At 33.6% G+C, this 12,117-nt stretch overlaps 1 protein-coding gene across 1 annotated transcript; it reads right to left on the reverse strand.

The window, feature by feature from the left end:
- Positions 1–2,241: 2,241 nt before the first annotated feature.
- On the reverse strand, positions 2,242–6,889 carry LOC123712328 (ADP-ribosylation factor-like protein 1). The gene is made up of 5 exons (XM_045665351.1): positions 6,703–6,889; positions 6,407–6,623; positions 6,188–6,299; positions 5,253–5,468; positions 2,242–3,125 (listed from the first exon to the last, which is right to left on the reverse strand). Exons 1-4 carry the CDS (start codon positions 6,704–6,706, stop codon positions 5,259–5,261), a joined length of 543 nt encoding a protein of 180 aa, XP_045521307.1. The 5' UTR covers positions 6,707–6,889; the 3' UTR covers positions 2,242–3,125; positions 5,253–5,258.
- Positions 6,890–12,117: the final 5,228 nt, after the last annotated feature.

Genomic DNA, 12,117 nt, shown 5'->3' on the forward strand with positions numbered 1-12,117 from the left:
GCCGCGACTACACGACTACTTCTACATTCTGTTTGAGCTCGTGGCGACCGGCCCTGTACAGTCGCGCACGAAATACTCAGCCCTTCAAGGATATCTGCTTTTCATTAGACAAATAGCCGCCAGCACAATCTAGATTGCTTTGAACACTAACAGTTTTAAAAGAAACAAATTATTCTATGTGTGAAATTCCGAAACCTAGGTTTCAGCTATCTCAGTCTATTTGTATACTAACTGATAGGAAGAATGAAGTAAACAATACTGTAATAGAAAGTAATGAAGCGCAGGGAGAAGGAAACAATTATATGTTCCTAATGTTTATTAATACTATAAAATATAAATAAAATAGTAGCCACGTGGGCAGAGCACTTGGTCGTGCGAGTGCCCTTGCGCGCGCGCAGCCTCCGGTCGTCGCTCGCAACCAGTCGGACCGCATGCGTCGCCCCTCTCCGCCCCGCCGCACACCTCCACCCCACAACGCTCCCTAATCAAACGCGATACAACTCAAATTCCATCAAAGCAATCAACCCGGCCATTGGGACACAGAGCTTTTAGCATATTTGGGCTCGCGTTTCATAGTGGACCATATCGGGCCGACTTAGGTCCGATTTTGGTGGGACGAGCCGAGGAAAGCACCTTAGCTACTGGGGAACGCATTGCTCAGTACGGACGGTTTAATTCGATCACTAGAACACGTGGGGCTTAGGAATTAGATCGGAAAATCGAGTTGAGCTGAAAATTTGTATCTTGAATCAAATCATTTGATTTTGCGCTTTTGGTAGACACGGCCAGTTTAGAACTGATTTCCTCTCATTACGAGGATTATCTGATGATCTATACATGATGTCACTATACAATGTTAATAAATTCATAGTAGTGTTTAATTTTAATTAGCAAGATAAAAACTTGCTTTATTCATTGCTAAGCCACTACAGTTCAATAAAAATATATTACATCAATATATTAAGACCTCTGTCCGATCTAAAAAAAAACACTTTATTTATGCTTATTGCGAATGTAAAAAGCACAATTGTGTGATTAAAGTGACACAATCGAAATTTATAGAATATATGAAGCCTAACATTAAAAAAAAAACATAAATGTAACAGTTAACGAAGTAGCAAGTAAATTATATTATGCACCTAAGATTAGCGCCAACGCATAGCGATCGCCGGCGCAGGCGCACTATCTCTGTGTTATCAGAGAAAAGATAATATACGAGTACTATCGTCCATTTCATTTGCATTAATAATTTCCTGTCTCGATGTTTACTAGACAAGGTAATTAAAAGTCTGATATAAACAATTATGTATAGCAATTAGCATAACAAACGCTGTGATGTTATAGGAATAGAATTAATTATACAGCACATCTTTAAATACCTTAGAGGAGAGCTACGGCATTATAATTCTTTATATTCAAAGTGCGTCTACTGAATAGGTCGAGTCGTACACGCAATATCTCATTATACCTAATAGGTGCCGGAGCCTATTCCTACGTTATGCGTTGCATTAATTATAAAAAGGCAGTGTATACAATACTTTATAATGAGATCCCGTCAGTTCAAGGCGTTCTACCATCCTAGTGTCGCCAAACTTTAGAGGCGATTTTAGTTAAACAAATATTTTTTAGAAAATTCAACATGATATTAAAGTATTTGTTGACGTTTGTTACGTTAAATTTACTTTATTAGAAATATAGTATTAGAGGAGATATAATTATGTTATGTTCGATTATGCATAAGATTTTGATAATTATTTTTATTGTTAAATGGAGCCTTAAACTTTGCAAAGTATATTTCACATAGGCTATAAAAGATTTATAAATATGGTCACCCGATCTATACAACGATGGTACCTACAACCGCCTAGTAATCATGACATTAGCGTTCAAACACGTTTTTAGCGGCCGCGAATTGCGTTCTTATGAAAATGTCTTCACAAAAACAAATACTTGTACAAGAGTAAAAGGCCTACGATCCATTTTGTATTCAATGCACGTAAGCAATGACGATTATGTTGAAGTTAATCACTTGATTAGAACTTTTTACTTCATCTTACTCGATTTATTGCTACAAAAACGAGACATACTAATTGTTTTGCAATCTCTTAAGTAAGATAAATACTTTATGTTTCTTTATAAATACCTAACGATCTATGGGACCTCACAATAGGAACAAGCAGAAGCGAGCAATATAAATAGATTAACCAGTAACAATATTGGTAACTAAATAAAAGACACAAATAATATTGAATAATGTATTTGGAACAATCGCCTCTTACCAGATAGAATAACTTAGCTGTCCACTGTCACAAATACAAAATGTATAATAACTTATATTTATAGATAATTATAACATCCGCCGTAGCACACATTCTCAGGAAACAAGGACTGACAACAAGTAGATATTGCAACAGATTGTGAAGGCAAAGGGCTACTTCGAGAGCGATAAACACAGGTTTATTCAAGTGTTTAGGGGTAAAACGCCTACTTGATCGGAAGCTAGACAACAAATTTACCTTCTAAAACACTTTTTACACATACGTTCATACACTAAAATTACACAAAAATCTGATTTGTTAATTAGTCCTTGTGTTCACAATGCACTAACCTACCATGACACCGCCGCCATTTTACAATTATAACGATATTAAAATGTGGAATTTCCATCTTTTATTATATAAGTAAATATACAAGGGTGAGCCATAAAAATAGATTAATTTATAGGAATCGATCAAATTTTACTTTTTATATAAAAAAAGCGCCTAATTCTAAAGTACAAAATTGTGCCTTTCATAATTAAAACAAACGTCACGTCGCAATTTGAATTTTATAAAAATGCCGCACCATAATAAATACATGCAAAATCAGTTTAGCGAAGAAAATATTAATATCAAATACTAGAAAATATGTATCGACCGGCCACTTGGGCGTGGTTCGGCCGAAACCTGTGTTCCTCACGATTGCCCTGTCCCGTAACTTGACTGTACAAAACTCTATTGAAAACAGTCGATCCAAGGAAACAGAGGAAGGTGGCGGCGATGCTGAATACTTAACCTAGTGGCTGTAAATATGACTACATCACTTCTTGTTCCGACACTGCCGAGCCAGGACTCTTCGAATAAATGCTGCAAGAAAATATACACATAAAAAAAACTTTAAAATGAAATATCATTTTGAATATTTCACAAAAACCAAAGTCAAATAGGCAATGATTCGATATGCCGGTACAAATAGAATTATTAAGATCATACGTAGTCGGTCCGAAAGTTCTGTCATAAATGAAAATAATGATAAAAACAAAGGTACTAATCAGTTTTTAATGAGTGAGATATCAATTTATATTTATACAGGCCATTAAGCGCCGCGGACAGTCGTCTATCGCAACAGGCACCATAATCATGTCGATTCCAGTAGCTGCTATTAAAGATGACTTCAGAGTACAGACTCTCCAAATTTTAATGGGATTTATCACACACCTTCCTCTCTAAGACCTGAAATTTTATAGTCCAAAGGATTGAGGTCCGGACTGGAGGAAGGTCTAATTAAGTCGATGTTCTGGCGCTCAAATTATCCTTGAATCGTCTTGGCGTTGTGTGCAGGCGCAGAGTTCTGCTGGAACACAAAGTGATGTCCCACAAATGGCCGATCCAAAATCGTCTCTTGGTACACTTTTGCGCTGGTTTTTCCTCCTTTTCGCTAAACTGAACCTCAGTTGGCCCGTAATAGGACACTCCCAACCAGACCATTAATGGATGATGTCCATGTTGCACCCTCGGAACATTATTGCCAGCTTCTTCAGAACTCCTAGCGTACAATGTATTATTCTGTTAATTGTGCTTCTCTTCAAAATCGAAATTTTTTTCTTCCTAAAGAGAATATCACGGTGTCGGTTTGTCGCGTACCACTTTAACAACATCCGCGATCTTTTAAGCCTTGTTGCTTTTAGACCAGCATTCTCTTTTTTTGTATGCTCGTAGACCGAGATCTTCATTTTAAAACCTTTTTTACTGTTTTCCTACTGACACCCATCTGCAGAGCCATCAACTTCTGTTTTCAGACAGGCAATCTTGCTATCCGCGCCTCGATAGCCTTGATTACTGCTGGTGTTCTTGAGGAGTGGCCGGTCAGTTCTTTTCTTGTCCTCAATACTGGAGGCTTCATTGTACCTATCAATACAGGTACACAAACCTAAGCTTTATATTAAAAATTTAGAGCAACTTAAAAGTGCCCTCAGCGGTGCAACGCAATAACAGCTGTTCGGTTTTTCTTTCAATGTCCACTCGATCGTGAAAGATTACGGAAAGTGATTGTTTTTTGTTTTATAACATTTAAAAATAGAATTGAATAAAATGAATGAAAATCATGTTCGAAATTTAAAAATTCTATCCAAAGTTCTGGCAAGGTGCCAGTGACAAAACTTTGGGCCAATTACGTGCTAGCTTTTAACATTAAAATAGCCATATTTGTCTAATATAATAATATATTTAGACAACAGTTGACTTTTGGAGACATATTAGGCCCTTACAAATGAAATTGGCGTTTTATATGGGAGGAACAAAGAGTAAATAGAAAATATTTAATAAATCAAAGTATGCACTTTTGCCATCTTATAGATAGTTCATTGATTGTTGGAGCAAGGTCCGGAGTACGGTGGATGACTTCGAAGCTCCACTTATGTGGTAGCAGTCTGTTGTGCCGTATATGGTCTAGCGTTGACGTGAAACGGCAGTGGCCTACAGCGATTGACTAGCCTTGGTTTTTTAGTTGCTGCTTTTCCCAATTTGCTTCATGTAATAACTTGACTAATACAGATTTATCACTAACGCCACAGTTTGCGATGAATCCGACCCCACAAAAGCCTCAAATTCTTCGTTTTCAACTTTGATATCCGGCCGTCCCGTGGCTTCTTCTCTTCTGCAGGTCTTCTTTTTTTTCTTTTTGCGTCACCGCCGCCATTCACATCATTAATCGTACGAGCCGTTTCAGCAGCACTGAAACGGTTCTCACGGTTCCACTCATACTCGTAAATAACGCGATATTTCATGTTTCATTTCAGTGATGATTTTATAAATAGAAAAAAAAATTAAACAGGAAAATGAAATGAATAATGGTTTCGAAAAACAAATGGACTAGTAAATTGTTGTAAAAAAATTAATTTGTAATTCCTAAGCGAAGAGAAACTATTCAAGGTCAAGGTGGCCAGTACGCCAAAACACCAATTTCTCATGACCTAATATATAGTAAATTTTAACCTGGTGTTATTTCCTCGCTTGCAGTGCATTAGAAAGCCAATCCATCGCTTGATCCAATCCTTCTCCTCTCACGGCAGATGTCTTGAATATCTGGAAGGTTCTATCACGTAGAGCATCCAACCCTAATGCTTGATGCACCTCAGCTACAGTAAGACAGCCAGCCATATCCTGCTTGTTTGCTAATACTACCAGTATTGCATTTGATAACTCATCTTCCTGAAAGAGTCAAGTCAATGTTTTTGGATTTAAGTTAAACTTTATTTCAGTAGATTCTAATAAGTTATCAAGAAAATTGACAAAATGTTTCCATAAAAACCACAACCATACCACAAAATTTATTTATCTATTAGAATAAATATCATAAATCGTAGAGGTCTTTGGTTTGCCTCCTTATGGAATAGTATTTTTTTTCTAATGTTCTATATGGTTTTATGTAATTTATTACTAAAATATAGTTATTGTGTAGGAATGCTTCTGAAGTTTCTATATTACTTTTTAATTTCTAACTTGTAAAAAAGAAGTTTTATATATATATATATATATATATATATATATATATATAGATAGCCTACAGCTTTATAGCTATCAATAAATATAAGTATAGTAAACCAATAGGTATATGAAATAATATAGCCTATTATGTGAACATTTCTAAATACAGTGACTTATTATATACATGTAAATTGATTGCTACATGCAAGAGATATAATATTATATTTTGCTTTTGATTTAATTACTTTTATAATAGGATTAATTTATATATGAGTTGAAAGTTCCAAATAATTGTCAACAAATCACTCAGGTATTTAAGCTTATAAGTCGACTCAGTTGTCTATTACAAAGGCACCAGTTACCATTATCCTTACAGTTTTAACCTATAAAACTAATTTAATGTAATGTAACTAAGATACAGAAATAGGTAATAAAAAACTTACTCTTAACATATGCACAAGTTCATCTTTCGAAATTCCTATTCTATCTCTATCTGCTGAATCGACAACATATATTATTGCATCTGTGTTACCATAGTAACACCGCCAATAGGGCCTGAAATTTTATTAATTGGAACAATTAGAATAGGTCATAATTATGCACACAAGGAAAAAAACAATTAAATGACTTTCAACTGGCTCATAAAAAACGTATGTACAAACCTGATACTTGTTTGTCCTCCAAGATCCCAAACTTGAAACTTAAGATTTTTATATGTTACTTGCTCTACATTAAAGCCGATTGTCGGAATCGTAGTAACAACTTCGCCAACTTGTAATTTGTACAATATTGTCGTTTTTCCGGCACCGTCTAGACCGAGGATCAATATCCGCATTTCACGGGCCCCTAATAGTCCTCTAAAATAACTGAATAAACCACCTGTAATATAATTTCATTGTTTTATGATACATATATCGCTAATTACCTGTAGTTATCAGTTAAATTGTAAAATACTCACCCATTTTAGGAGATTAGCCAAGACTAAGGAAACATTAAATTTTCAAGAGAGAAAAGATAATTTATTACTCCATGTACGTCTTGTTATATATATATTTCTTTAAGATTGTAATAATTTTAACAGTATTTAATTTAATAATACTTATGGTAAAAACATAAAATTGAAATTTACAACCAAATAATATTAGACGTGTAAGCAAATCGGCAGATTCAAAAGTCAAATATATTGTAGTAGATAAAAATATTATGAGGCATAGAATAAAAACTATTCAATGATGACTAAATTCAGAAGTTTAGTAGTACGTTAAGTTTCTAAATAAAGTGTTTAAATCTTTAAAATGTAAATTTTGTTAAAAATTCACTAATATGTATTTATAGATATTACACTTTTTAGCGAAGTTTTAATATTTCTTTGGTTCTATAGAATGCACACATATTATGTTACATAAATTTACGTTATCTGTGGAAGGTTTATAAAAATTATTGCAGAGAAGTGCCATCTCACATTAGAATTAAACACTTCAGCTTTTCAACTAGACTTTAGTTATGTAAGTATAAAGTAGATGGCAGCAACCAAAAATTCAATATTATTTATTATTATGTTATTAAACCACTTCATTTTATTTATTAGTTCACCTATACGCGTGTGCTATTGTTTGAAGTGGATAAAATTTGACTATGATCTATTTATGCATCCAAGCACGTGTGCTATATTTCGTAAATGCTTGTATGGTTCAAAAATGGGGAAGAAAACTGCAAAAATGCCTCGATGCGCAGCAATCTATTGTAATGATTATTACAAATCACAGTTTTCCTAAGGATTTACGCATAAAAGACTGGTAAAAATACTCTTGATTAGACGTTATTTCTAAGCTATAAACTCTTCGAGGTTATGTTCGGACCTATATATTGAATCCCATTATGAAGGCGTAAGCTCTTCTACAGGTTTGCATAAACTACTTACAAAGTCATATCAGATGAGTCTCTTACCCGTTTGTCCTGTCTAGGGTTGCCAGATTTTTTTTTCAGCCTATAAGGGTCAAATTCTTAAATAGGTATAAAAAACCGAAGTTTCGAAATAACATTCAACAAACAAACAACAAATAAAATTCAAAATTATATTTTTCCGATGAGCAAGTAATTCTATAAGAATCAATATGAATATAATCGTAATTAGAAACGATCATCAACTCGCTTTTTATTAAATTAGGTTTACATTTATTTTTTACATCAGTCTTATGAAAAAACCCTTTCCAAGAAACAGTTTGAGCTAGGTATACTAAAAATGAAGGATAAATAAACCCTTTGATGGCTTTTTTCTAAATTTTAAACGCTCTTCCAATGGGCGTTTTCTGATTATTTGGAATTCTTGATAATAATTTCTTCCATCTTTATTAAATCCAAAATAAATCCATATTTATTTCTTTTATCTCAAAAGTTTTAGTTTATTTTAGATTTAAAGTTTAAAAAGAGTACCTTGGAGATTATTTTCTAAAAAATCATATCGTGACAACAGATAGCTCGTAAAATTGTTGTAGAATTGTAGAAAATAGTGTTTTAGTAATTCGTTTGCCTCAGCAGTTAATCAACGCATTATTTAATTTAAGTTTTTAAAGATTTAGTAATAAAAAAACCGAGTCAGTCCGACGGGACATTTTAAACTTAGCCTAAAACACGGGACATTAGGCAACTCTAGTCCTTCCTGCCCCAAAAAAATAAATAAGTTGCTTGCTTTTTTATAACCAAAATTCCAACATAAGGAACAGTTTGAATATTGACGCATTACTATACATAACCTAGGTGAACATAACCTTTTTTTTTTGTTTCACTTATAGAAATTATTAAAAAAAATAAGTTACAAACACATAAGTTTGACTTTGAGAGATGATTTACTAATTTTTTGCCTCATAGTTTTCCTAATAATTTAATCTACTCGATTTATTATTGTTCTGTTTATACATTTCCGAAACTTTTTCGATTGCGAAAAGCTGTACTTGTAAGGCGAATCTTGTTTTCTATTATATTTAGATAAATATTCTATGGATGAAGGAAGGAGCTGCCCTTCCTGAGAGCAAAAGTCTAACTACCGACTAGCCAATTTGTTACTGGGTATTTTATAAGGTATCTTGTGGAGTGATATAAATATTAGCTAATGTTCCAGTAATTTTTAAGTTTATTACTTAGAAACGTATTGAATTATAAAGGTATCCTCGATATTATATCAAACTATTTTAACAATCGTAAAATGAATTTAGTTATATGTGACTACGCCAGGAATTTCAGTGGTTTCCGTTGAGAGAAGGCCAAGAATGCGTTCCTTTTGATTATAGTTGATATTAAATAAGGAATTCATGGCGCCTGATATGTGTTTAGGGCAAGATATAGCTTTTGTAAATTGCTTTAAATTTGATGGCTGAGGCAAATATGTAAAGTATACTGATTCTTCTCATCATCACATGGGTTCAATAGTTTCAGAAATCATAACTCCTAAACACACAATTTCCTTCAACTTATGAGTGAATTCCAAGCCAACTACGCAAACAACTTTTTTGTTTCTAAACATTTCTGTTCAAGACTACGAGATTATTTAAATTCCACCTTTTATGTGGAACTATGCGAATCCCGCTTGAATTTCGACATGACAAGTTCCTATTAGGCCCTTAACAATTTCGGGTGTGAGGTTGAAATCTCCATATAGGGCTATTTTCCAGAAGACAAGTGTACAAGTTTTTTTGGAGCCTATAATTTCTAATTGACACGCCTATGAGAAGCGATTATTTGGTCGGTAACGATGACGTAGCAAAAGGTTGATTAAAAGAGACGCACTATCACCATGAATAGCCGTCAAAAAGATACCGATTCACGTGGGCATGACTCAATGTTTACTGTGCGCATTTTATGCCACTTTTTACAGTTTTCAACGTGCGTTTCTGAGAGATGTATCTTTAGGCTCGTTGTGACGTTTGAGCTGTGACGAGATTGTGTCGTAAGACTCCACCGTTTTTAGGCAAATGTGGGCCGGAAAACTTAACGGAACTAACCAAGGTTAGTTAGTTGTTTGATCGTGGCTTAACGTAATAGATAAAGCGGTAAAGGGCTATGTTTATTTTATGAATGGAGGATTTAACACACCCGTGTTTGCACACGGTACATCTGCTAAGATTTAATCAGTTTTTAGAAGTTGTGTTTGAAATTCAAATGGTTTAAATTAATAAAAGTGCGTAATTAATTAAAATGAAGCTTCAATGTTCATGCCTTTGTCTAATATGATAAATTAATTGTTATGTAAATTTGAATTGTTTATGTTTTGTATGAAAGTAGCGTAAAATCGTCTGTGTATAGAATAAGTAAGAAGACAACATACTGGGTCAATGTCCAAAAAAGGGAAATCTTGGTTTCCGCGCGTCACTAACCGGCGCGAGCGCACGTAGTCAATTTATTTTGGGCACGATCTACCCGAATTAGTTCAGCCGTATACATTTATTATGCTAAAAAGTAAACATACAGTTTAATTTTGCCCCCGTTCTGAAATACAGCGAGCTAGTTGAACGGTTACGCATGCGCGTGGGCTCCCGTGGCAGATTCATGCCCGCATTGTTTGTTTGCGTTGCGGGATTCAGGCATGTTTGTTTTCTAAGAGTCGATTTAGTGAATATTCACTACGATCGCTGACAGACTTGTTATTCTCCAAATTTCTGAGTGCATTCATTTGCGATCTGAATTAGATTTTATTCGTTTTTTTCATCGAAAATTGCACTTCCAATTGATAAACATATTGGGCTTTCGAAGTGTGAAATTTTATATAGAAAAATAATTAATAAGACCAATTCATCAATTGAATACAGTCTTGGATTAAATTATAGTAGAATTATTTATTTTTTGTAATAATAAGAAGTTAGGCTTAAGTCAATTAATTAATAGTCATTTAATCTGCAAGTATAACGTGGCTAGGTAAATATGAATTATCCTTACAATTGTGACAGAATCTAATTGTGCTATGGTTATAGCCATCATAAAAACTATTCACAGATTCTTTATTTTTTAGAACTTATATTTTATAATACTTAGTAACACAATTTACAACTAATACTTATATGAAGAAATATAAATTAAACAATTGCAATAATATAATTTTAGATTCCCACAAATTATCTTATACAAATTGTTTCTTATTAATTAGCGTACAACGTCCTGATCCCGTAAGCCCGTATTTTTCGAATATTTGTGAAGTTAGTCAGTGAGCAGCACCAGAGCCGAATTCCTGATGAGTAAGTAATTACCCGTAAGTCGTTATTGAAACAATTTCGGGTATCGCCCACGACGCATGAACAAACAGCCTCTACATATTTATTATATTCAAACATTCGCCAAAATAATCAACGCTTTACAATAATTTTAACTGTCATCTTTTATGTCCGAAATACTTCGCTGAACAGGAAGTGATCTAAATACCCTAAAGTGGAGATATTGTATTGCGTTCAAGACTTACATTTTTTACTGTAAAAAAAGGCAATAAAAATACCTACTACCTATATATGTCTTTATTATAAATTTCATAATGACTATATAAAGAAATGAATTATTTATGTCATCAAGGTTTTCTAGGAATAATTAATATTCTTGTGAAATACTCGTCTCCAGTCAGGCAAGTAGCCGTTAATTACAGAAAAAATCTAGGAAAATTAATAGTTGTAACCACAGCTAATAGGTGCATTGTTTGCTTTTTGCCATGTTAACACAGTACAGCGGTATTTTACCGAAGGTTGTGGGTTTATTCGCCAGCTAGTAAAAATCCTAGAATTTAATCTTGCATCCGCGGGAGACAAATTATATAGATCTCAATGTTCCTGTATGAGTTTTTTCAAAATCGGCACTTTATGTCTGACATACGTCGAGGTCGGTGGAAGTTTCCTTTAACATTTGAGCGAGTGTAAACTCCTCATATAGACAAAAAAATCCATTGCAGCATAGTCTTTTGGTAGACAATGACAAGGCGAGACGAACTAGTGATTCTGATTACTGGCTATGGGTCCTCCAATTACCGTGTAAACCCCAATTTATTTGTTTATATAAAACCTCATAAAAACATTATACATATAAAACAGCGGAAAAAGATTTCCTTTTAATTTAAATTAGGAAAATCCCATAGTATAATATTGTATATTATAATTACTTATAACATTTGTGATAAAGTTAGATAGACCTGTTAATTGGTTTATCGGTAAATTCTTGAATACTTTTGTGCATTCATTCCTTATAATATTCATTCATTCTCATTCAGTTCAGGTTGAAAACTGAATATTTTAGTACCGAAATTCCATCAATTCCTAAATTTAAAGTTCAAGATGTTTATAGAAAAGGGCAATAAATATAGTCTAGTGGTTTTTTCCTACTAAGATAACATGCGCACACAAAA

The sequence above is a fragment of the Pieris brassicae genome, chromosome 7 (assembly GCF_905147105.1).
Source record: "Pieris brassicae chromosome 7, ilPieBrab1.1, whole genome shotgun sequence".
NCBI lineage: Eukaryota > Metazoa > Arthropoda > Insecta > Lepidoptera > Pieridae > Pieris > Pieris brassicae.